Source organism: Octopus bimaculoides, chromosome 24 (genome assembly GCF_046866305.1).
Source record: "Octopus bimaculoides isolate indiv1 chromosome 24, ASM4686630v1, whole genome shotgun sequence".
Lineage (NCBI taxonomy): Eukaryota > Metazoa > Mollusca > Cephalopoda > Octopoda > Octopodidae > Octopus > Octopus bimaculoides.
The window spans coordinates 33,280,952-33,307,302 of record NC_142951.1 but is presented as its reverse complement, the minus strand read 5'-3'; the positions used below and the strand labels follow the sequence as shown (position 1 = coordinate 33,307,302).

At 38.7% G+C, this 26,351-nt stretch overlaps 1 protein-coding gene and 3 non-coding genes across 5 annotated transcripts in view; all 4 read right to left on the bottom strand.

Moving 5' to 3' along the window:
* LOC106876774 (type-1 angiotensin II receptor-associated protein) overlaps positions 1 to 17,623 on the bottom strand; it is a 32,539-nt gene extending 14,916 nt beyond the window's left edge. Inside the window, exon 1 of one of the 2 annotated variants that reach the window (XM_014925463.3) lies at positions 17,407 to 17,623. In XM_014925463.3, coding sequence (XP_014780949.1) covers positions 17,407 to 17,433 — 27 coding nt within the window. In that variant the 5' untranslated portion in view covers positions 17,434 to 17,623. The remainder of the gene's footprint in view (positions 1 to 17,406) is intronic. The other variant, XM_014925464.3, reaches the window with a different exon arrangement.
* A 4,774-nt stretch (positions 17,624 to 22,397) lies between these two features.
* LOC128250837 (small nucleolar RNA U3) lies at positions 22,398 to 22,630 on the bottom strand. Its single transcript, XR_008266811.1, has one exon. It is a non-coding gene; the product is annotated as a small nucleolar RNA U3 (small nucleolar RNA).
* A 1,082-nt stretch (positions 22,631 to 23,712) lies between these two features.
* On the bottom strand, positions 23,713 to 23,944 carry LOC149131266 (small nucleolar RNA U3). Its single transcript, XR_016238302.1, has one exon. It is a non-coding gene; the product is annotated as a small nucleolar RNA U3 (small nucleolar RNA).
* A 2,003-nt stretch (positions 23,945 to 25,947) lies between these two features.
* LOC128250834 (small nucleolar RNA U3) lies at positions 25,948 to 26,180 on the bottom strand. Its single transcript, XR_008266808.1, has one exon. It is a non-coding gene; the product is annotated as a small nucleolar RNA U3 (small nucleolar RNA).
* Positions 26,181 to 26,351: the final 171 nt, after the last annotated feature.

Sequence of the window (26,351 nt, the reverse complement as noted above, 5' to 3'; positions counted from 1 at the left end):
TATATTACTACGGCACTCCAACAATCTATATACATATATGTATCATCATCATCGTTGTTTAATGTCCACTTTCCATGCTGGCATGGGTTGGACAGTTTGACTGAGGACTGGCAAGCCAGAAGGCTGCACCAGGCTCCAATCTGATCTGGCAAGGTTTCTACAGCTGGATGCCCTTTCTAATGCCCACCACTCCAAGAGTGTAGTGGGTGCTTTTTACGTGCAACTGGCACGAGGGCCAGTCAGGTGGCACTGGCATCAACCACACTTATGGCACTTTTTAATGTGCCACCGGCACAGGATCCAGTCAGTGGCACGTAAAAAGCACCATTCAAGCGTGGCCAATGCCAGGACAGCCTGACTGGCCCTCGTGCCAGTATATATATAGTGTGTGTGTGTGTGTGTATCTCCTTGTACTGACACTGTGTGATAGTAGTAAATGAGTATCACTGTCATACAAGCAGTGTCATTCATTTCCAATATTCTTTGAAAATGTATCTGCCCATGGGGGAAATAAAGTTGACATTAAAACGAGAATGGTGATAATATCTCATCTAGCTTCTAATCTAACAGAGTAAATTGAGCTTGCCACAACTTTGGCATGGACAAGCTGTGACAATCGAACATATATACATTTACAGTATTTTTAGAGTTGAGAGAATTCAAAAGAACTTTTTTTTTCTTTGCAGGCTGTTGCATTATTGCATTATTGCATTATTGCAAAATTGCTAGGTTTTGTGGTCGTTTTAACCCTGATCCAACAGAGAGCTACAATCAAAGAACATCCCATTTTCAGAAATAGTATATAGCTAAGACTACATTATTCAAATAAGGTCATCATTTCAAAAGAAATATCACAGCGTGAAGTGATTTGTGAGAATTTTGGCTGCTGTTTCTAGTACACTAAGTGACCGCATACAGACTTCCATATTTATTGTTGTTGCTGCTATTTCGCACCAAACCAGCCTTAATGGAGAAGACTTAAGATCAAAGGTGTTTCAACTGAGGACATTGCATCTTTTATTCAGGCTTAGTGTATCTAGGACTACATTATCCAATGTACACCCTGCTCTTTTTTTTTTTTTTGTAAGATGGTAGGGTGTGATGCAAGGGATATTCAGACAGAAGAATAAACAGATGGATGGACACACAGACAGACATCTATCACACCCTCCTTATGTATAAACCATTGACGGCTCGAGGCTATAGTAGAAGACACTTGTCCAAGGTGCCATGCAGCGGGACTGAACCCGGAACCATGTGGTTGGTAAGCAAGCTACTTACCACACAGCCACTCCTGCGCCTACATAAAAATATATGAAATTAAACACTGGAGCAGTAATTTAGGGAGATTGTATAAGGTTTCAGCAAACAATTATGTAATTCTGGCAGTAAATTTGTCAAATTGCTTTTCTGTTTTAAAAGAATACCATGCATGCTTTCTGTATTTTGTTTAATACTACAATATATATATATATATATATATATATATATATATATATATATATATATGTATGTATATATATATTAAACACTAAGAAAAGGTAAAACACCAGTCAAAGAAAATTTATTATATTTATAGAGGGAAAACTGTCAGGGGACCGCCTGGAGGATGCTTGAGGGCTACATGCAGCCTTAGGAGTTGCTTGGGGACAGCTACTGAAGAATGTGTGTGTGTGTGTGTACACGTGCAGGTGCATACATGGGTATGTGTGTATGTGCATGTGTAAATACATGTAGATATGTGAACATGTTTGTGCGTGTGCATGTGTGTATTCAAGTGTATGTGTGTGTGTGTTCAATAATGCAGATCAGCTGCATTATTTGGTACAATATAGTAAATGGGAGCTTCTATTTTTCAAGGAGGGGAGAAAGGTGATCATGTTATTTTCAGTTTTTTTTTGGGGGGGGGGGGTTGTCGATGTGGGTGGTGATTATTCTGTTAAGTGGGCAGCAATTTTCAAATGTTCCGAACAATTGTAGTAATTATTTGTGGAAATTACAACATCGAATAAATACAATGTCAGAGTATATTTAGTCGCTGACCAGGAGGGTGGGTGGATGGGTGGGTTGGTGGGGTGGAAGTTGGCTTCACAATACTTCTACCTCCCACCACCACCACCACCACCCAAACAGATTGGCTTTCCTTTCCTAGTTTCCTTAAGCTTTCACTACACCTTCCTCTTATTTCCTAATCTCCCTCTCCCTCCCGTTACTTCTCCAGCTGTTCCTTTCCCTCTTCCTCTCAATTCCTAATCTCCCTCTCCCTCTCATGACATTTCTACCAGCTGTTCTTCCCCCCCACCCCACCACCTGACTTTTATCACTTCTCCACCTGTTGCTCTCCTCCCCCTCCCTCACTTTATTTTTCTACTTGTTGCTCCTCCTTGCATTACTCCTCTTCCCCCATCCCTCTCATTTCCTAATCTCCCCTTCATCCCTCCTCCGCCTACTGCCCCTACTCCTCCACCACCACCACCTCACTTCAATCTATAACTGGTCATATTAACATTAGGATAGGTGAAGGTTGTGAAACTGTAAGAATGGGACAGGAAGATTTGCCAGGCTAAATAAACACCTCACACCTATTTCCGTCCCCACCATCCACCCCTATGCTGGTGGCAAAAAAGGGCCAATTCCCATTGGTCTCTCTAGGAAGATGCTGGAGTTTAGCAAAGTGAAAGCCAGGTACAAACATAGCCACGTGGTTAAAAAGTTTGCTTTACATCCATGGGATTCCAGGTTCAATTCCATTGCACGACACCGAGAGTAACTTCAGCTAAAGTCTTACATTCTATTTTATGTGTTTCAGTCATTTGACTGTGGCCATGCTGGAGCACCGCCTTTGGTCAAACAAACCAACCCCAGGACTTATTATTGTAAGCCTAGTACTTATTCTATTGGTCTCTTTTGCTGAACCAATAAGTTATGGAGACGTAAACACACCAAAACCGGTTGTCAAGCGATGGTGGGGAGGACAAACACACACATATCTATATATATGATGGGCTTCTTTCAGTTTCCATCAACCAATCTGAATAGTTTTCATGACCATTATCTTCATGCTGGCACCGGATAGCTTGATCTACCACGCAGCATGTTGTTTAAAATTACTATTACTACTGCTGCTGCTACTACTAATAGTGTGATGGACAGCAGAATCACTTGAATGCTCTCCTGTGTTTACTTACCACCTTTTTATGGCCTGAGTTCAAATAAGAAGAGACAAACGCTGATAAAAATCTGGTTTTTAAGGACAGCTCAACACAGTGAGTGGTTAAAATCTCAATCTTAGTTAATTTGTCAACTTATCAACTGTAAATATGTATAATGCTGACTGCTGGTGACATCTGTGGTCAAGATGTAAAGAAGGGGGAGGGGAAGTGGGAGGAGGGAGACTGGAAGGGGACAGATATAGAGAAGGGGAACAAGGGAGAAGAGGTGGAAAAGGGGAATTGAGAGAAGGGAGGGAAAAGAAGAGAGAGGAGTGGGATAGAGGAGAGAAAGGGAGAAAAAGATTGAAGAATGAGGAGAGGGGGAGAGAAAAGTCAGGGAGAGATAGAAAGAGAGGAAGGAGAAAAAGATTGAAGAAGAGGAGAGAAAAGTCAGGGAGAGATAGAGAGAGAGGAAGGAGAAAAAGATTGAAGAAGAGGAGAGAAAAGTCAGGGAGAGATAGAGAGAGAGGAAGGAGAAAAAGATTGAAGATGAGGAGAGAAAAGTCAGGGAGAGATAGAGAGAGAGGAAGGAGAAAGGAGGGGGAGCACCTGGACAAAGTAGGGAATAAACAAACAAAACGAATGGAGGTGGGGGAGAGGTGGGGAGAGTGAAAGAGAGACCCCAGTCAAACAATGAAGATTATGATCAGAAGATTTGCAGTCAAACAAGTCCAGATGTTGCACGAAAAAGCTAAATTTATAAACTGGTTTAATGATTTCGTGTACAGCTCTTGTATTTTTTTGATTCGCTGCCACAGTTTCCTACAAATGCCAAAATGTGGTTTGCATAAATACATTCCAAATCAATATCCACAAATTTTTATTAAATTAATGCCAGCGTATTGCATCTATGAGTACATAAGGTGTACTCTCGCACAAGACAAACCCTCTGGAAACAAAAACAATTTTAATATGGTTCATCGGCTGAATTTTGCTCAGTTGTGAGAGAGTTAGACTGAATATTTTCCCTGGTTCGATTCTGGGTTTCGACATCTGGTGGTTGGCACATTCCTTTAACTGGCAATGCCCCAGCATGGCCACAGCTCGTGAGTTGAATCTGGTTCAATTCAATTCAATCCATTCGCTGAGCACTGCATCATTTGCACAATGTGGAGAATATACCACCAGCCTTGCCCAAATGAACTTTGACATCTGACTGAGAATTCACCCAAGGCTGGGGCCACATGCCATAGGACCTCCTCTACACAATTCAATCTCACAAACACCAGTTTCTTTTCCTCAATAGGCTCTGCTCTATTTAACATTTGTATTGTTGGCGCTCCGTCGCTTACGACGTCGAGGGTTCCAGTTGATCCGATCAATGGAACAGCCTGCTCGTGAAATTAACGTGCAAGTGGCTGAGCACTCCACAGACATGTGTACCCTTAACAAAGTTCTCGGGGAGGTATGGCATGACACAGAGTGTGACAAGGCTGACCCTTTGAATTACAGGTACAACAGAAACAGGAAGTAAGAGTGAGAGAAAGTTGTGGCGGAAGATTACAGCAGGGTTCACCACCATCCCCTGCCAGAGCCTTGTGGAGCTTTAAGTGTTTTCGCTCAATAAACACTCACAACGCCCGGTCTGGGAATCGAAACCGCGATCCTATGACCGCAAGTCCGTTGCCCTAACCACTGGGCCATTGTGCCTCCACTCAATCTATAATATGGTTGCATTAAATGCATGGCAATCTTTAGTTACATTTAAGAATAAGACAAGCTGGTATGATTTTTACCATGTCGGATAAAATGGCCGGCAACATTTCTTCTGACTTTTGTTCTAAGCCCAAAATCTGCCGAGGTCAACTTTACCTTTCTGGGTCAATAAAATAAAGCATTCATCAAGCACGGTGTGTATGGGGGTCAATGTAGTCGAGGAACCCCTACCCACTACAATCGCTGGCCCCATGCCAAAGATCTGAAACCATTATCTGTTATTGATTGTGGTTCTGAGTTCAATTCCTGATGGGGGGCCAACTTTGTTTTCACCCCCTCCAGAGTTGACAAAACAGTACCAGTCAAGTACTGGGGATCAATGGTGTTGAGTAATACCCACCCCCCTTCAAAATTGCAGGCCTTGTACCTAAATCAGCAATAATAATAATTATTATTTTTACAAATTAATATCATCAGGCCTAATTAATTCATGAATGCATCCTTTTGATGGTACGGTGTTTTGTTTGTCTTTTGTTTTCAATGCTAAAAATTACTTTATAAATGTTGAATGAAATTGAAGAAAAGACCTATGTGATTACACAATGAACAACACAGATGGCTGTTACTAAGAATAAACACACACACACACATACATACAAATGCACATCGACTCACTCCTTCGCACTCATTCACATACATACATACATACTCATGCACACACACACAGTTTCAGCCCTCGCTTTCCCTCTCTCACAAACACAGTCTCACACTCACTCTCTCTCTCACACACAACACATACACTGTCTCACACACTCACTCACTCTCTCTCTCACACACACACACACATACATTCACTCACACACACAGGCACACTGTCTCATCCCCCCATACACTCATGCACATTCTCACACACATGTGCACATTCTCTCTCTCTCCCCCTCTCTCTCACACACACACTGCACATTATAAAAACGAATCAGAAACGCTTGAGATTAATAATTTCACCCTGAAGGAAAAGGCAGGTAAAAAAAAAAAAAAAAAAAAATTATATAAGAGATAGAGTGAGGAGGACGAGGAGGCAGAGAAAGAGGAAGAAGGGGAGGAAGAGGAGGAAGAAGCCTACAAGTGGTTAGAACAAAGATGTGAGAAACAAGACAACTGGTAGTGTTTCTAGAACTTTCTCTTTTGTTTTGGAAATAAAAAAAAAGTAGATTTAGAAAGAAAACCAAACAAAAATAGATTAGTTAAGGAGGCTGAAGGACTTGGGAGATGCTGATGCTAGAAGAGCGGGGGGGGGGGAGAAGAGAGAGAGAGTGTGAGAGAGGGATCACATGGTGTGATTGCTGAGTCCCTTTCAGCCAGCAGATTTGGCTTAAAGAAGACAAAAAAAAAAAAGAAAAGAAAAGAAAAGAAATCTGATAATTGCTTGTAAAGTCATGCAATCTTACTTCTTATACAACTGATATAAATAAAATTGGTCCAACACGTGCGTGTGTATATGGGGGGGGGGGGGCACACATTCACACACACACTTTTGCATCTATTATTCTATGTTATCAGTGCTAAGCCTGGGGAGAGTGACCATCCATATTTGATGGGGATATCACATGTCCTTTCTCCAACTATAATGAATGATGATGATGATACTTTCCCTTATAGGCGCAGGAGTGGCTGTGTGGTAAGTAGCTTGCTCACCAACCACATGGTTCCGGGTTCAGTCCCACTGCGTGGCATCTTGGGCAAGTGTCTTCTACTATAGCCTCGGGCCAAGCAAAGCCTTGTGAGTGGATTTGGTAGACAGAAACTGAAAGAAGCCCGTCGTATATATGTATATATATATATATATATATATGTGTGTGTGTGTGTGTGTTTGTGTGTCTGTGTTTGTCCCCCCACCATCGCTTGACAACCGATGCTTGTGTGTTTACGTCCCCGTAACTTAGCGGTTCGAAAAAAGAGACAGATCGAATAAGTACTAGGCTTCCAAAGAATAAGTCCTGGGGTCGATTTGCTCAACTAAAGGCGGTGCTCCAGCATGGCCACAGTCAAAAAGACCGAAACAAGTAAAAGAGTAAAAAGTACAGACACAAAGACTGAAATTTTGGAGATAGCTAGTTGATTACACCAACCCCAGTGTTTAACTGGTACCTGTTTTATCAACCCTAAAAGGATGAAAAGAAAAAAACTGACCTCGGCAAGATCTGAACTCAGAATGTAAAGAGTTGCAAGAAATATCACAAAGTATTTTTGTCCGATATGCTAACCATTCTGCCAGCTCACTGCCTTAACCCTGCCATATCCAGCCAAATAATCTACCTCTTATGTTCAAACTGACCAGAGCTGGTCTCTCACACTGACCTAACAATGTCATTCTAAACAATTACATCATTGAAATCTCAAAGCTATGAGATAATGTATGATTAACTGAAAACAATGTGAATAAATAAGCATTACATTTGACACAGAAATCTAAATGAGGGTGAAGGTGTGTGGCTTATTAGCTAGGGTAATCGGCTCACGATTGTAAGGTTATAAGTTCAATAACCAGAGGCATGTGTCCTTGAGCAAGGCACTTTATTTTCACATTGCTCCAGTCCACTCAGCTGGCAAAAATGAAAAGTATTTTAAAGAGCCAACCTTGTCATATTCTGTGTCATGCCATATCTCCCTGAGAACTACGCTAAGGGCACGTGTGTCTGTGGAATGCTCAGTCACTTGCACGTTAATTTCACGAGCAGGCTGTTATGTTGATTGGACCAACTGGAACCCTTGTCGTAACCGACGGAGTGCCAGTTAAAATATGAGGCCTTTTGTTGAGCACATTGTCTATGCCAACATGTCGACTACAGACTTAAACAAAAAGCAAGACTGGTTCACTGCCCCATTCTCAAACACTGTACCCAAGAATGTCACCATGTCCCAAACAGAATGATCAAAATTCAATGCATTTAAAACACAATATCTTCATGCCATTTGTAAAACATTGAGAGCGCACAATGAACGAACACAATAGCTTATTATTCATGATGGTGCACTGATGTCTACCACATTACAGAAATGTGTGATTGTAGTTATGTTAATGCAGGACGCTTTGTATACCATTTGTGTGTGTGTGTGTGTGTGTGTGCGTGTGTGTGCATGTGAGTATTGCCATGAGATGAGGAGTTGGCATTAAATGTGTTTAGATACATGGCATATGGAGGAAGACGGCGTAGTGGTTAGGGTGTTGGACTCATGATCATAAAATTGTGGTTTTTGACCGGGAGATACATTGCGGTCTTGGGCAAAACACTTCATTTCACGTTGCTCCAGTCCACTCAGCTGAGTAGAAGACACTTGCCGAAGGTGGGGTACAGACACACACATACACAAAATGGGTTTCTTTCAGTTTCCATCTGCCAAATCCACACACAAGGATTTGGCCGGGTTGAGACACTTGCCCAAGGTGCCACGCAATGGGACTGAACCTGAAACCATGTGGGTTGGAAGCAAGCTTTATACCACAAAGCTATGCCTGTGCCTGTATATTTATTTATATATATATATATAAGAATTTAAGGATTGGAGAAAACGCATGTTATAATTGCATACTTTATTCCTACATATGTTTCAAAGGATTACAACCTGTGTGATCCATAGGGATCTATCCCTATGGATCACACAGGTTGTAATCCTTTGAAACATATGTAGGAATAAAGTATGCAATTATAACATGCGTTTTCTCCATTCCTTAAATTTTTAAATATACTCAAATACCCAAAATTTCAAGGAGTTCCTGCCTTAAAAATAGGAACTAAACCACAGTTATTGTGTGTTCTTTGCTACATTGGTTTCTATTAACCCATTTATTCTATCAGAAGAATTTTTATTCATTAAGATAGAAGAAATACACACACACATATATATATATATATATGTGTGTGTGCTTATGTATTTGTTTTGCAAAATTCTTGATGTGAAATCGTGTTGAAACTTGTTATATTTTGGGTTGGTCATTTTTTTTTTTTTTGCCAACTAAACACGTGCACTGTATATTCGTTCTTCACTTCAGATTTACTATTGTTCTTGTTTCATGTCCTTTGTCTGGAAATCTTTTGTTACGCATCCTGTGACCTCTTCAGCGACTCTCCATTCCATGTGTCTCCTCCTGTTCTGACATAGGACATAAAATAAGAACGATAATAAAATAAATCTGAAGTGAAGAATAAAAAAAAAATGACCGTCCCAAAATAGAACTACACACACACACAATTAACCGGATGTCTAATCTGGTCACTTGACACACCGTAGACTTTCATTTGGTGTCCTTTTACACTTGAGTTTTAGTAAATAAAAACTGTAGAATTTAGAAGGCAACGAGTAGCAGAAGAGTGAAAGAGAAGAATTGAGGATAAAAGAGATGAAAATATGGAGAAGAAACAACTGCCTGGTGGATATGAATGTCTCACCAAAATTGTGAAGAAAGTAGAGCATCTATGAAGAACCGAGAAGCTTGTCTTAACCTGCTTTGCCCCTCCCTTCTCTCATACTCTCACCCTTTATTCCTTAGCATAAAACTAACCCCACTTTCAGAGTTCGTAGTCGTGCATGCTGCATGGTGACCTCAGCAGCACTGGTGGCATAAAAATGCACCCAGGACACATTGTAAAATGGTTGGGATTAGCAAGGGCATCAGCTGCAGAAACCATTCCAAAAGACATTGGAGCACAGTGCAGTCCTTGGACCCAACGGATCCTGTCTAATCATCCAACCCTTAAATTTAAAACAGTTTGATTCAGTACATGGAACTTGTTTCAAATAATAATATGGAACTTCAACTATATTAATAAAAAATATTTTAACTATTCTCAATGCATTTCCAACTTCTATTTTTCCTATATAAGATAGATATGGCCGGTCTATGGGGCTACCCTAGGTTTCACGTCCATAAAGCGATTAGTTTTACAGCGTTTCTTCAGACCCTGGGCCTAAGAGGTAACCCCAGAAACCGGCCATATCTATCTTTATATACTCTACTGCTCTATAACTGTGTTTCTTTTTCGGATTTCTGATTTACTAACGATATACACATACAGAGGATATATATATATATATATATATATATATATATATATATATATATATAAGACAGGCGTTAAAACAGTCTGTCGTCCGAAATAGACGTTAAAATGATTTCCAGAGTTGACAAAAAGAACAAACGCCAATAATGGACCATTCACAAGGTTTTTATACACAAATCAAAAATCGAAAATATATATATATGCTCGTCAAAATGGGTTTCGGATTTGGAGAAAGACCACAGAATATTGTTTCGACAAATGACCAATCGATTGATTAACCTGACTACAAATATATCGAAACCGACAAGGTAGCTCGGCATGCTAAAAAGGACAGTCAAATATCCATCAAAGCTCACCTTACCGTCTCAAAAAAACGCAAGGATACATTGGATAATGTTGTTCTCGAATTTTCCTAAAAAGACGGGATGGTCATGGTTAGACCATTGGTTTGCTCCAGAAATAAACAACAACAACGTACAGGCATATCGAAGCCTAATGAAATGTTCGATTTGCTAGAAATAGCAGTCAACTCATCCCTTACAGCTATAAAGAAGCGAAAGGAAAAGCAAATGAGATAATGGCATCCCAGATACACACTATGTATGGAATAAAAAAAGTGGGGTGGTCACGACTGGACTGGGTGTCTTTCATCATAAGACTGTTTGCTCAGGAACAGCAACGAACACAGCCGTTAATACATAAATATATCACACACACATATAGACCTATATACATTTATTAACAAATATATGTATGTATGTATATATATATATATATATATATATATATATATATATATACACACACACGATAATATATACATGTACTCAGAAAGATATTATATAGACGAAAACAGAAAATAGAGACAAGAGTTTACACAGCCATCCATACACAACAGACACACACCCTATGGCTGTAATTACACAAGAGCAAAGCATCAAACAACTTGTCAACCAGACGTTTACTCAGAAAAGAAATTTTACTATATTCTCTTTCAGGCCATACAACATCCGATTCTGTGTGTATGTGTTTTCTGGTGTTTGTCAATAGAAAAATAATGTCCTTATACAAGTGGCATTTTGTCAGACATCAAGATTATTAGTTTATTTTGCAAAGTATATTGTTCTCATAAACAATCTCTATTGAATTTGTGTGTGTGTATACAAAAAAAAAAGTTATAGATAGATAGATAGATAGAGACAGAGTCATCTATCGGAAAGATAGACAGAGATGCAGGCAGACAAATGGATTGATAAATGGAAAGATATATATATATATATATTTTTGATTTATATCTATATCCAAGTTGTCCTAGACTTTCGTAGTCACACTCACAAACCTCTTCCTATTATATATATATATATATATATATATATATATATATATATTAAGGTTTTTAACTTTTAAATTCGTATATTTAAAAGAAATAGAAACTTCAACATCCTGTGGAAAATTATATATACATATATATATATATATATATATATATAGGGATAGATAGAGACAGACAGAGCCATCTATCAGGTAGATGAATAAATGGTGATATAGATAGATAGATAGATAGATAGATAGATAGATAGATAGATAGATAAATAGATAGATAGATAGATGCAGAGACAGACAGAGGGATAGAAACACACACATATATAGAGAGAGAGACAGAGACAGACATGTTTAGACAAACAGATGGACAAACAGCCAGATGGATGGACAGATAAAGACTGATTGATAGATGGATGAATAGACAAATGTATCTCTGTCTTTAACGAGAAGGATTCGGTTGTTCAACCAATCGAATTACCAGCTCATTGAATCAGCCTATAAGTGTCTGGGTATTCCACATACAAGTGTACCCTTGACGTAATTCTCAGATAGAACAAGCCGACACAAAACTGTAACCTTTGGAATTAAAGGTACACTCACAAGATAAATGTCAACCCAGTGACCCCTGCTCACGACGCCACGCATTGTATGTATGTATGTATGTATGTATGTATGTATGTATGTATATTTCGGAATAAATAAGTAAATGAGTGGAAATCGAACCGGTGAGTGTGTTAATAAGGCATTAAAACAGAATGACTCTCCTCAGACAATAATATATATATATATATATATATACACACACACACACACAGTTAAAAGGATTCGTTAAAAATCGAGGCACACCAATATGTAGGACGCCACTAATTGGCTAGGTAGAATCACACACATAATATAATCATAAAGAGAGAGAGATGACGTTTTGTGAAGTACAAAACTGGAAATGTGTTTTTAGTCGAGAGGAAGGCTTAAGAATTAGAATTGCTCCAATCGTTCATTCTGTCTCCTAATATTTCTTCGGAAAAATTATAGATTCTTCAGTAAAGGTCAGTGGGTGTGACACACGTACACACACGCGTCTACTCGGACCAACTCTTTTTAAAGGTTCGTTTAAATTAAAGGAAAGACATACAACAATGTGCAATCTTGGATACACTATATCGTAAAGAGAGTGATTGGAATAGTCATGGCTGGAACGCCTTTGATTAGTGTCCATCGAAGTGGCGGGAGGACCAAACAGCTGTCACGTTAGTAAGCCTCAGGATGGCAAGTAACGAGATCTGTAATCAAATATATTCCAACGGTGACCGTCCAAACTTATTTTTCCGACACGAATTAAAAATACGTCATCTAAAGTGTCGTTTCTTGTTGGAAAGATGGTAGGGTGTGGTTCGAGGAGGAGACTTGGCTGTTATTTCTAGCAAGTTGAGCAAAGGCGTGGGGGGTTTATCGGTCAGCTCGAGGCGACTGGTCCGGTCTTTAAGTCTTTATCAATTTAGGAGACCAAGATTTGGCACTGAGGACAAGAGAAACACAGGGGCTAGAAAGACATAGTTATATATATAAGTGTGGGAGTGTGATTTGAAGTCAGTTTGATAAATGCCAATGTACGAAACTTCCGGCCCGTGAGTTAGTCTGTGACTTCTGCCAATAATAATAATAATGCGCGGGCGAGCGACACACACACACGATTCCATTGCCTATATTTGATTTTAAAAGAAACAAAAACATTAGCAAACATTCCTAGAAGGGCGGGAGAGAGAGAGAGAGAGAGAGAGAGAGTGAACATGTGTTTGGGTAACTTCAGTGAGAGAGGGATAATGGGAGGGAGTGTGAGTGTGTTTACATGTCTCCTAGATGTGTTTCTATTGCTTGGACTATGGATGTATTTGGTGTGTGTGTGTGTGTGTACGAGTCTATGTCAGATTTCAGTATGTATGTCCATAATTGCCTTCAGTTTGTGTGTGAGTACATGTCTGCTTTTGTTGTGCGTGCATATACATATGCACACTCGATAGCGCGAACGTGTATATTTGAGTGAGTGAGTATGTATGTATGTGTGTATGTATGTATGTATGTCTACCTACCCTATCCAGCTTCACACTGTGTGTGTATGCGTGAAACAGCACAAATTCTACGCAAAATAAATGCGAAACTAACACTAAACTGTAGTATTCGAGGTTCCTATTCCAAGAATTTTCCTCTATTTCTCTATTCAAGTTTACACACACACACACACACACACACACACACACACACAGGAGACACTCATATTGCTAATGTCCACAATCATATGTACATACGTAAACATCATATCACCACATAATGGCTAATGGTGCAATAGCTGATAAAATAATTATAATGACCGCGCGCACACACACATCTAATATTCATATTAAACAGTTTAAAAGTGAAAACGGACGGAGACACCAGAGAAAACATCAAACACATAAATATACATAAATATACGTGCGCGCGCGCACACACTATACACACACATCTATAAACGCCCATCTATCGAGACCTATTATATATATATATATATATATATATATATATATATATAGGTCGTGATTTTATACGTACAGGACGAGGAAGGCTCGACTGAAATTTTGTCAACATACACAATGAAAACTAAAGACATGCGCACAACTGATATACTAATCAGAGGTATTCCAGGCGTGACCATCTCTGCAAAGTTTTAAGGGTAGACATCCTTATCTAACTTTTCCCTCTGTTTAAGACGGCATCGTTTGGGAATAGGTTGAGATTCAGCTGCTATTTCTAGCATATCGCGTGACCAGGTAGCGATGTTATCTTGTGAAAATAAATGTTGTGGATGTTGATGATGATGGGGGTATAAAAAGGTGGATTAATTCGTTGTAATGTAACTTTGTTTAGATTTATTTTGTCTGGGTATGGATTATCTCCTATCTTCGTGTCGGCATCATTTCAATTTCCGCAGTTAAAAATATAAATATATGATGACGAAATCAATTCTGATAACATCAGAATTGTTCTAAGCACAATCTCTAAAACGAACGAATGTTGTATATACATACATACACACACATACACCCCCGTGGTGCTGCTGCTATTAAGTTAGACACAGCTTAGACTAATAGTGACCAAAACATAAGTTATATTACGTATACACAAGCGCACACATATATATGTATACACAGAAGTGTGTATGTCTGTGTGTGTATATATATATATATAACGTCAGTGGATCAGATATCCGAAAAAAAAAGCAGACTAAACGTCAGAGCAGTAATGTGTGTGTGTGTGTGTGTGATATATATATATATATATACTTATTTATTCCACAAAGAAACACACGTGTGTGTGTATGTGTGAAAGACTGGGAGAAATGGCAGAGCATCCTGCGTTCGGATCTCAACGGGGTTGATTTTGCTTTTCATTCCCACCAGGCCGGAAAAAAAGACAAAACAACAAAAAAAAAAAACCGATCAAGTACGGGTGTCGATACAATCAACAAACAGAACGCCTTTCGCCCCAAATCCGTGGACCTTGTTGTGTTTGGACGTTATTATTTTTTTTTACATAAAACTAGCACCGTGGGGCACTTCTATCACCACCAGTTGTCCCATTAGAGAGCAAAAAATTACAATACTTTCCTATGTATCTAAACCAGTGTTTCTCAACCATTTTTCTACCCGTGGTCCTTGTTGATTCCCTTTTTTTACTCGGGTGGATCCCCTTAGCCATTCGATGTCTAAAAAAATTCTATCATATTTTCCCAATTAATTATTATTAGGAGTTGTATGAGAAAATTTCAAAAATATTTTATGTATTATAGAAATATAACCCATTTATTGCCCATGATTTTTTACAAAATCTTCTATGGACCCCGGTTGAGAACCACTAATCTAAACACATCAATTCCTATTTTATTTTGATGCAGAGAAACTGCATAAAATAAAATAAAATCTTTGCTCTTTGTAATTGACGGGACGGTTGTTTTCTTTCTTCTTTTCTTTATTCCTCTTTCGCCATCAAATGTCAAATCCAGATTTTTTTGTCCTTCCATCAGTTTTCTCTTTCATTTCACACCATCATCATCAATGTCTATCGAATCAATCCATTTGGTCTAACCTCGTTAAATTCTCCCCCCAAGTTATGAGTGTATATGTGTGATAATGGTGGTGGTAATGTTTCTTTTTTTAAACCCAGGTTAGCCCACACCGAATAGAAAGAGAACTATGACGATAAGCGTTCCAGTTAAGACCATCATATCTTTTATCAATGTTACATCACGAATTACAATCGTACGCACGGTGTTCTCTGAGATAGTACATGTGAGTGGGCGGAAGGATTATTTGGCTGCTATTTCTAACCTGTCGGGTATCCACGTAGGAGAAGAAGTTCGCAAATTTTGGCGGCCATGAGCTGGGTTCAAAAAATTCAAGTAAACAAAGCTTTTAAAAGAGTCTGGGGGGCATTTGTTGGGAAAATTAATTGAAATAAAAAGGGTGTTCGGGGGTGAAAATCCAGGGAACCACTGCGAACTAGACCGAGGAAAGTTTGGCTGCTATTTCTAGCCATCCAGTGGTCGTGTAGAGGTAGTATGTGTACGTGCATTTGTATATATATGACTACGTAATATATACAATCTTGCATAGCCAGATGTCAAGTATTAGATTTTTTAAAATCACCCTTTCTCTACCTGGGTCACGCAGCCCTGAGCGAGCTCTATGGTCAAAGGCGCTCCCGCCGTGATCATCTAGACTTTCTCTTCTTTTTTACTGTTTTTGTTGTTAAATGATAAACCTCAGATCAGTTTCTGAACTGCAGACTTGTTACCATAAATAATCCATCTTATAAGCTGTCATTTCTTTTCATAATGAACCTCTCACTTGACCCCACCACCAACATGTTCCTTCCCTCTTTTTAGCAGAGCTTCGGAATGTCTGTCATACCACATGAGGGAAGGAAAAAGGTAAGGGTCAGATTTTTTACCCGCCTCCGAACCCTCTTCTTGTTTTCTATAAGGTATGGTGGGACTTCGAAGGAAAGCCATCTAAAACTTCACTAACTCCACATCACTTTATATATATAAAGACTTCTAGAGTGTGATTTGACTGCTCTTTTTAGCCGGTCGAGAGCTTACATAGGAGCTAGCCCTCTTTTGGTCAATCGGTGCACATTTAAGACTAACAACATTACTAAACGGGCGAAGGTAAAGAATATGCACACCCGGGGTTTAGGGTTAGGGTTACGCCGAAAACGGGTGGTGTGCGTATTCTTGACCTCCGCCCCTAAATGTGTGGTCTGGACGAAGGGGATGAACAGGAGAGATTTGACTGCTATATCTGGTATGTCAAGTAGACCACGTAACTGGTCCTTTTTTTTTTTGGTTGGGTTCGAAATCGGTAGAGCGCCTGACAAAAAATCCCTGGTTGTTGATTTTTGGGACTACTTTGAACATGACTGATACACACACACACACACACACACACACAATACTGAAGTGTGTGGTAGTGAGAGAGAGTATGTGTGTAAATACGTGTGTATGTATGGTGGAGGGCGCTTATTAATAATGTTCAATCGTTATAGCTATGCATTTTAACAATAAAAAAATAAATAGGTTATGCGTGTAAACAAAATGCGTATATATGCTGTATACGTTATGCATGTGTATATACGTGTTTGTATGTGTGTGTATATATATATATATATATATATGACATGTATTCATGATTTTTGCGTGTGAATGCATTATACATGTGCATGTCCATGCATGTAGCTTCACACAAATATATATATATATATATATATATATATATACACACACATATCTCTCTCCCTTCCTCCTCTCTCTCTCTCTACACACACACATAGATATATAGATACATATATATTTATACACACACACACACACACACACACACACACACACACACACATATATATAATATATATATAAATATAATAAGAGAACACAGCAAAACCCATTCATCCATTGATTGTGAAGGGCGCGTTAACCCGTAAACCGCACCACTAAAGTTCTGAATACTTACGTATATACAAATATTTTAAATACATACGACATAGAAGAAGGTGTATAGTATATGTATATATACACATAGATGGGGTATATACTTCCGGTTATATTGTAAATGATTTCTTACCTTAAGAGAAACTTGAGGAGGTTCCATGGCCAGAGAAGACTGAATCCAGTCTGTGTAACTGAAGAGGAGCCGTTATCGTGGTGTCACGTGAGAAGGGGAGGAAGAAAAGTGGGAGGAAAGTTACGCGACGCTGGGGAAACACAGAGAAGGAGAGGAAAAATAGAGAGAGGTTAGAAGGAAGAGACAGAGTGAGTGAGTGAAGTAGAGTGAGAGAGAGAAGGGATGAGATATACATACGGAAAAGGATAGCAGAGAGGGAGTGAAATAAGACAGGGAGGAAGTAAAATAGCGAAAGAAGCGACGAGTGAGATAGAAAGAGAAATGCAGAGGGTGAGAGAAAGAGGCGAAGAGATAGATAGTGAGCGAGTGAGATAGGGAGTGAGTGAGAGAGGAGCAGCAAGTGTGTGAGAGAGAGAGAGAGAGAGAGATGGGCAGAATAGCAGAGAGAATGAGTGAAATATATAAAGAAGTGAAGGAGGGAGGAAATTATGAACGAAGGGGAGGAGTGTCAATAGAAGTAGGAGGAAAGCTAGAAAAAGACTGAAAGAAATGGAAAGAGAGAGAGAGGGGAAGTGTGTGTGTGTGTACGTATGTGTGTCTGTATGTGTCAATGTGTACGTATGAGTGTGTGTGTGTGCGGTGAAGAGCAACTATTTTATGGAGGAACATCGAAAATATGACAAGGAAATTGAGTGATAGAGTGATAAAAAATGAAAGAGGGAGATAAGAGAGAAAGATGATGTAAAGTGACAGAAAGACAAGTGTGCTTTTGAGAGAGAGAGAGAGAGAGAGAGAGAGAGAGCGGGGAGGGAATTCTATAGAGGGAAGAAAATGGAGAGACAGGAGTTCATAAATAAAAGAAAATGTAGTAAAAATAAAATGAAATAAAGGCAAGAAAAAGTGTAAAAGGCTCAACTGCTTGACAGCTAACTGAAACGAGGAATATAAAAAGCGCTAGGAGTGTTAAAATGAGAGTCTAAGAGAAAGAATTGGTATGAATGACAAAGTGTTTTAAGAATATGATAAAAGAAAAAAAACGGTTTTATTAAAAGAATGAATAAGGAGAAAGGAAAGATTGTAATATACGATCTTTCCCTTCTGCTTATTCATTCTTTTAATAAAAGATGGTAAAATACGAAGACAAGATGATCTTTAATGAAAATGAAAAGTGAAAAAAGTCTGAAAGTATAGAGTAGAAATCATTGGGGTAGTTTTTTTTTTAATAAATAACCACATCTCATGTTATATGAATACCGTTTGAATGAATTAACTGAATAGGGAAACATCTGGGTGGTCTAGAAATAGAAGCCAATTCTCCTTCAAAAATCACTCTCCTGTCTTAAAGAAGGGTTGATAGATTAGACGTGCCCCCCCTACCATACATACATACATACATACATATATACATACATACATATATACATACATACATACATATAAGGATTGAAAATAAGAAGTAATGGTCATGGCTGAACTGCTGTAATGCCTTTAATGATAGGTCAGCTCGACCGGGGCAGATCTGGGGTTGAACAACTACAAAAAGTAACAACGGTGATAAAAAAAAAAAGTTAGTATTTGAAAATGAAGATGGAAATTGCAAAACAGAGCGAGGGGGAGGGATAGCGGTGGAGAGAGAGAGAGAAAGAGATAAAGAAAAGAAGAAAGGAAGAAAGAAAAAAGAAGCCTAAAGAAGAAAGAAAAGAAGAATGAGAGAGAGAGAGAGAGAGAGAGAGAGAGAGAGAGATAGAGAGAGAGAGAGAGTAACAGTTGAAGATATAAAGATTGGAAAAAGAGAGAGAGATATGGAAGAAGAAAGCGAAAGGGACGCAAAAGAAGTGACAAAAGATTATAGAATATGAGCGAAAGAAAGAAAGGAAAGGAAAATTGACAGTTAAAAGGAAGCAGATGAACGCAGACGACATTTACAAAGCAAATCCTGTGACGAAAGACAATTACATTAATTTTTATGGATCACAAGAGCGTCGGACAAAATACCTTAGTATATTAACGATAAGACCTCTCTGTTTCACAAGTTCAGATCTCACCCAGGTCAACTTGTTTGTTTTTCTGTCATCCATCAGGATTGATAAAATAAAGTATAAAGTATTATGTCAAAGACTGGAATCGATACAATCAACCGTTTATTTGTTTCGCTTCTTGCCCGCCATCGCAAAATAAATTCTGGTCTTGGAGATGGTTATTCAATGTGCCCAACCTTTGTTGCATCACGGACGGGTCTCAAGGAATCACGCCCATTACAACCCCCCAACCCCGCCAATTAAGTACATGATATATAATTTAGTTATTACATATATAATGCATATATAATGAAAAAACATTCTGTCAAGTCAATAAAATGGAAACAAAATCTTAAAATCTATTCTTTCTGCGCGGCCTGGTACTAGCCCGAGGCCCGATGGTTGAGGACGCCCGTCGTTTGTGTGTGTGTGTCACCATCGCTTCACAACCGATGTCGGTGTGTTTACGTCCCCGTAACTTAGCGGTTCGGCAAAAAGAGTCCGATAGAATAAGTACCAGGCTTACAAAGAATAAGTCCTGGGGTCGATTTGCTCGACAAAAGGCGGTGCTCCAGCATGGCCGCAGTCAAATGACTGAAAGAAGTAAAAGAATACAGGAATAAAAGAATTGGACTGGAAACTTGAACACGGTTTACAGAATCGAAAACTAAGAAGGATGTAAAAATCATCATGTCTGTCACATGGCATTTCAGCTGATAGCCATCCCTCCTTCTGTTCCACTCCCTTATCCCACCGGACTGATAGTATTTGGAACGGTAGCTTTTTGGGGTTGACAGGAAAGAGTGCAAAACTGTGCAGAGTCTAAACGATATAATTAGATGCGTAAATGTATCACATGATTTATGGCGATAACAGTTTAAAAATACACTTATCAATTCCTCTATTTACGTTGTTTTTTGTGTTATAGTTTCACTCATGTGGAGGCGCAATGGCCCAGTGGCTAGGGCAGCGGACTCGCGGTCATAAGATCGCGGTTTCGATTCCCAGATCGGGCGTTGTGAGTGTTTATTGAGCGAAAACACTTAAAGCTCTACGAGGCTCCGGCAAGGGATGGTGGTGAACCCTGCTGTACTCTTTCACCACAACTTTCTCTCACTCTTTCTTCCTGTTTCTGTTGTGCCTGTAATTCAAAGGGTCAGCCTTGTCACACTCTGTGTCACGCTGAATATCCCCCAGAACTACGTTACGGGTACACGTGTCTGTGGAGTGCTCAGCCACTTGCACGTTAATTTCACGAGCAGGCTGTTCCGTTGATCGGATCAACTGGAACGCTCGTCGTCGTAAGCGACGGAGTGCCAACAAGAATAGTTTCACCCAGGAAGGCGGAGAGCTGGTAGAATCGTTAGCGCGCCGGACAGAATGCTTAGCGGCAATTTCGTACGCCTTTACGCTACGAGTTCAAATTTCGCCGAGGTCGACTCTTGCCTTTCACTCCTTCAGGCATCGATAAAATAAGTACCAGTTGTGTACTGGTAATCGATTAGTCCCTTGTTCCCAAATTCCAGGCATTGTACCTATAGCAGAAGGGATTATTATAGTCCACCCTGGAAGGAGGCCTGATTTTACGTTACACATTAGTAAAAAAGTAAAAGATTTTAAAGGGGCATAACTCTAACAAAAGAAAACGTGGTTATGTTTCTTAATTATGTCCCGTTTCCTTTGCGGAACAAAACTGACCCACAAAATACGAAATTCGTCTGTGATAATTTCAGGTGAATAAAATTATAATAATAGACAAATAGTTCAAACTTTGCCTTCTTGATCCCTTCCTTGGTTCATAAAACAAAAGGTATCAGTCTTATACAGGGAGACGCGAATTCATTCAACTCTATTGTCCCTTCGTCAGAAATCAATATTGTGTGTGTGCATTTACATGCTACACTTTATAGCTGTATGTGATGTGCTTCGAGAATCACTATTACCCCAACATATAAATATATAAAAATATGTGATTGGTTGTGTGTGTGTGTGTGTGTTTTTATTAATTTCTTCCAGTCATTAGACAGCGGCCGAATTAATCAACCCTGGAACTTATATTTTTAAAGCCTGCTACTTATTTCATTTTTTGCTAAAGCGTTAAGCTATATATAAAATACACTTAGATTGAAATACAGTTTCCCCAAAATTAAACATCTAATATAATAAATGCGAATGTCAGTGTGTCACACTTTTTCAACTTTACTCCTAGAGGCCGTAGCCCAACATATAATACCATTTTGGAATCAGGCTGACTCCGCGAGTAAATTAAAAACATTCCGGACCGAATCCGCAATTCCTATGTTTTCATTACTGCGACTGTTTTTGGCGATTTTTTTGCGACGAATATGATCATCTTTGGGATATGACTCTGGAGGAAACAGAGATCTGTTTGCGGATCTTCCTATTCGGGGTCAGTTGCTTAAAAGCCGCCAGATAGGACGGCTTTTAAGTTAGTCAGTGTATATGTATTATTTTACTTGTTCCAGTCATTTGACTGCAGCTATACTAGAGCACCGTCTTTAAGAGTTTTTAAGTCGAAGAAATCGACCCCAGGGTTTATTCTTTGTAAGCCTAGTACTTATTCAATCAGCGTCTTTTGCTGAACCAGTAAGTTACGGGGACGTAAACACACTAGCATATTCACAATGAATTGCAGGCCCCAAAAAGCATTAAAATTAATTGCAACACATGATTAAGTATGTCTACCAGCTGGAAATAATAGTCAAAACTCTTATTTAAATCGCCGATTTAAACAAGAGCTTTGACTGCTGTTTCTAGCAGGTATATTAAGTCTTTCGTTTAAAAAGAAAAAAAAAATGAATCATCAATCAATTGCACTACGTTCTGAGTTCAAATTCCGCCGAGGTCTGACTTTCATCTATCCAGCTGATGGGTGTCGATGACCGAAATTAACAATCTCGTGACACCTGCTACATGAGAAAAACAATCTATTGTTAATTTACTAAAAATAACATCACTCAGAAAGTATTGAGTCCCTCTTTAAGAAGTTGTTAAACCTCTCAAGAACGATCTTCAATGGATTTCTCACATTCGTTGAAGGCGGAGTAACGAACGATTAAGAAAATCCTGCTTCACGCTCAGGACCCACTACGATCTCGCATCATCGTGATGTTGTTGATCCGCTCAATAGAATCGGATACCGTTGCGACACATACTTAAGAAATGATCCTTAAAAGCATGGTCTTAATTAACTTTGGCTACCCAGCAAACCCATATATATGTGGCTTCAACAATCCTATAGTGATTTCACCGAATACATTTAGCAAATTCAGTAATTATTGTTTTAAATAAATCAAGATCCTGTCATTTATTATGGTCACGAGCATCATTATAAATAGTTCTGACTATTGAAATTTAGAAATTACTCTAGATTTAATATATATATACTGCATTGTATAAAATATATATTATGTAGTAGTGCTATCAGCTGTTTGTTACATCCGGTTTTGCATTTGACATGCGTCATCATTTACGACGAGCTGACAGAATCTTTAGCAAGCTGGACAAACTACTTAACAGTTTTTTTTTTTTTGTCTTCTACTATAGCCTCGGGCCGACCAAAGCCTTGAGTAGATTTGGTAGACGGAAACTGAAAGACCGTCGTATATATGTATGTGTTTGTCCCCCCAACATTGCTTGACAACCGATGCTGGTGTGTTTATGTCCCCGTAAGCTAGCGGTTCGGCAAAAGAGACCGATAGAATAAGTACTAGGCTTCTAAAGAATAAGTCGGTACTACTAAAGCAGCACGGTCCCGAACGCGCAGTCGCGCTAGCTAGTCTTCAGTGGTCGATCCTAACCCTAACCCTAAACACGTATTCATTTGCACACGCGGGTTAGGGTTAGGATCGACCACTCAAGACTAGCTAGCGAGGACGCGCAACCGTGTTGCTTTAGTAGTACCGAATAAGTCCTGGGGTCGATTTGCTCGACTAAAGGCGGTGCTCCAGTACGGCCACAGTCAAAAGACTGAAACAAGTAAAAGAGTAACCCCTGTCTTTAATAATCCTATTTCATTTCTATTAGGTATTTTTTAAAAATTGGAATACTTTATTGATTGTAAAAGTTGATAGAAGCTATGTTATTTTATCGAACAAACCGAAGTTTTAATATTTTCATCCGTTTACGGTGGCGAATCGATTTGCGAAATGCTTTTGGAGCCGCAATGTTCCGTCGAGGTCGACTTTACGACAAACCGAAATTAACAATCTCGCAACACCATGTTCAAAGATGATAAACAATCTATTGTTAATTTAATAAAAATAACATCACTCAGAAAGTATTGAGTCCCTCTTAAGAGGTTATTAAACCTCTCAAGAACGATCTTCAATGGATTTCTCACATTCGCTGGAGGCGGAGTAACGAACGATAAAGAAAATCCTGCTTCACGCTCAGGACCCAATACGATCTCGCATCATCGTGATGTTGTTGATCCGCTCAATAGAATCGGATACCGTTGCGACACATACTTAAGAAATGATCCTTAAAAGCATGGTCTTAAATAACCAACAGCAACCGGCAGATTAATATACATTTTGGTGTTCTAATTATGTAGTGGTCTCGAAGAATACAATTAACAAAGAAATTAATTAATTTTTCAAGTAAATGTAAAGTTTAAATAAATATTTTCCTTTTTAAAGTTATTCTAAATTGTTTTGTATCTAAATATTAAGAAAAAACATTAGGTTTAGTATGTATAAACTGGTTTGTATAAACTACTTCTGTTAAATTTTGCGATTGTATCATCAGCTGCTTCTAATATGCGGTTTCGTATTTGACATGCGTCATTATTCTTCGCTTGTATTATCACTTATCGCTGTTTATACTTAATATAATTATCAATCTTAATATTTTCAGATGATAATACTTTATGTCTACACATTATTTCACTTTACGTTGTTAATTCAAATTCCGTATGGTTCAACAGTGAATTATATTTTTACAAGCTTAAGAAATTACTTCCCGGTGAAACACCAATAAACGTTCCGACTGATGTTATCTCCATAAGTAATCGTATTGTTTTATATTTATATCAAATGATTATCAAAATCAATTTCGGTGTAAATTGCAATTATTGTGTTCATTCAAATATGAAATAAACTACACCCCAAACAGAAAACTATAAATTATTAAGAGATGATACTGAAATTTAGGCGAAGTTCCGATTACTTAGTACTATCGGTTTGTTAATACTGCTGATGTAAACTTTACCTTTCACCTTTTCCGTATCAATAAATTAAATACCAGTTGATCGATAAAATCGATTTGCCCCGCATCCCAAAGGATTATTTAAAATTATCTATATTCATTAAACACCAACCTTAATGATATTTTAAGGTTATACCATATTATGTTTACTGAGTTCAAATTCCGTCGAGGTCGATAAATTAAGTACCAGTTGCGTACTGTACTGTTGCTGGCCTGTCGATTCTTTGGCTACTGACAGCTAATACCATGACTGGCCGGAGCGAGCTATATGTCTGTCTGTCTCTCTCTCTCTCTATCTATTACTCGAAAGTTCGCGCGGCCGTAGCCAAAGAATCGACAGGCAGGCAGACAGACAGATACTTCACTAGCAGTGAGCACTTTCACTTCTGACAGCTAATAGCATGACAGTGCATATTATGTTTACGCATTCCGTCACTTGACGTTCGAATTCCTTCTACGGTGAATTTACTTTTTATTTTACGAAAGTCAAAGAAAATCTTTGTTACTGAGATCGATCCCCAAACGCGACTCCAAACAATTTTGACCTACCTACAGACTGGTTTCTCCCATAATCCAAATTCGTTTCCTCGAATCTTTCCGGAAATTTCATTATTCGGCAAAGGTATGTTTTCCGAGAAAACAGATTGCGATTACCTTTTTTTTTTTTTTTTTTAATCTTTTGCATGTTTCAGTCATTAGACTGCGACCATGCTGGGGGAATCGCCTTGAAGAATTGTAAGGCCAATGAATCGACCCCTATATGACTCCCCCAATGAGGGAGCTTATGTAGCACCATGTAGTCTGTCTGATCTAATTTGTCCAGATCATTTTTTTTTTTAAATGATGTGTGAGACTTGAACGAGATTTAACTGCTATTTCTAACAATTCTAGCGACCGATTAGAGGCTCCATTGACGACTAAAATATCTTTAATTGAGGTGATTGTCCTCTCTCCCTCTCTCTCACACTGTCTTACTCATATTCCGGCAGAATTAAACAAATTCTCTGAAACTACCCCTACGGCATAAATTTAGTCAAACGAACTAATGGCAATTAATGAATCATCTTCATAGATTCGCATCGTTTCCCGATATTATAAACACGAAAGAAGAGACGGAAAAATGTCACAAGTCATCCTGAACAAACGTTCCCAGAAATATCATTTGAGTTCTCTCCCTTCCACTGTTAGCGGATTCATTGTTCACTATGGAGTTGATAGCAATTATCTAAGGAATTTCAATCGCATTCGCCCTTCTTCGCTGTTAATTTTCTATTGTTAATGTAGTAAAAATAACATCACTCAGAAAGTATTGAGTCCCTCTTTAAGAAGTTGTTAAACCTCTCAAGAACGATCTTCAATGGATTTCTCACATTCGTTGGAGGCGGAGTAACGAACGATTAAGAAAATCCTGCTTCACGCTCAGGACCCAATACGATCTCGCATCATCGTGATGTTGTTGATCCGCTCAATAGAATCGGATACCGTTGCGACACATACTTAAGAAATGATCCTTAAAAGCATGGTCTTGATTAACTTTAGCTACCCAGCAAAATAATATACGTATGCTCCGTATAATTATGTAGTGGTGCTAGAGAATACCTAAAATAAATTAATTAATAATGCTCTGAAGAAAATTTAAGTCACTCTATATATTATCATTAATAATTTTATTCTAAATTGTTCTACATCTTAAAATTG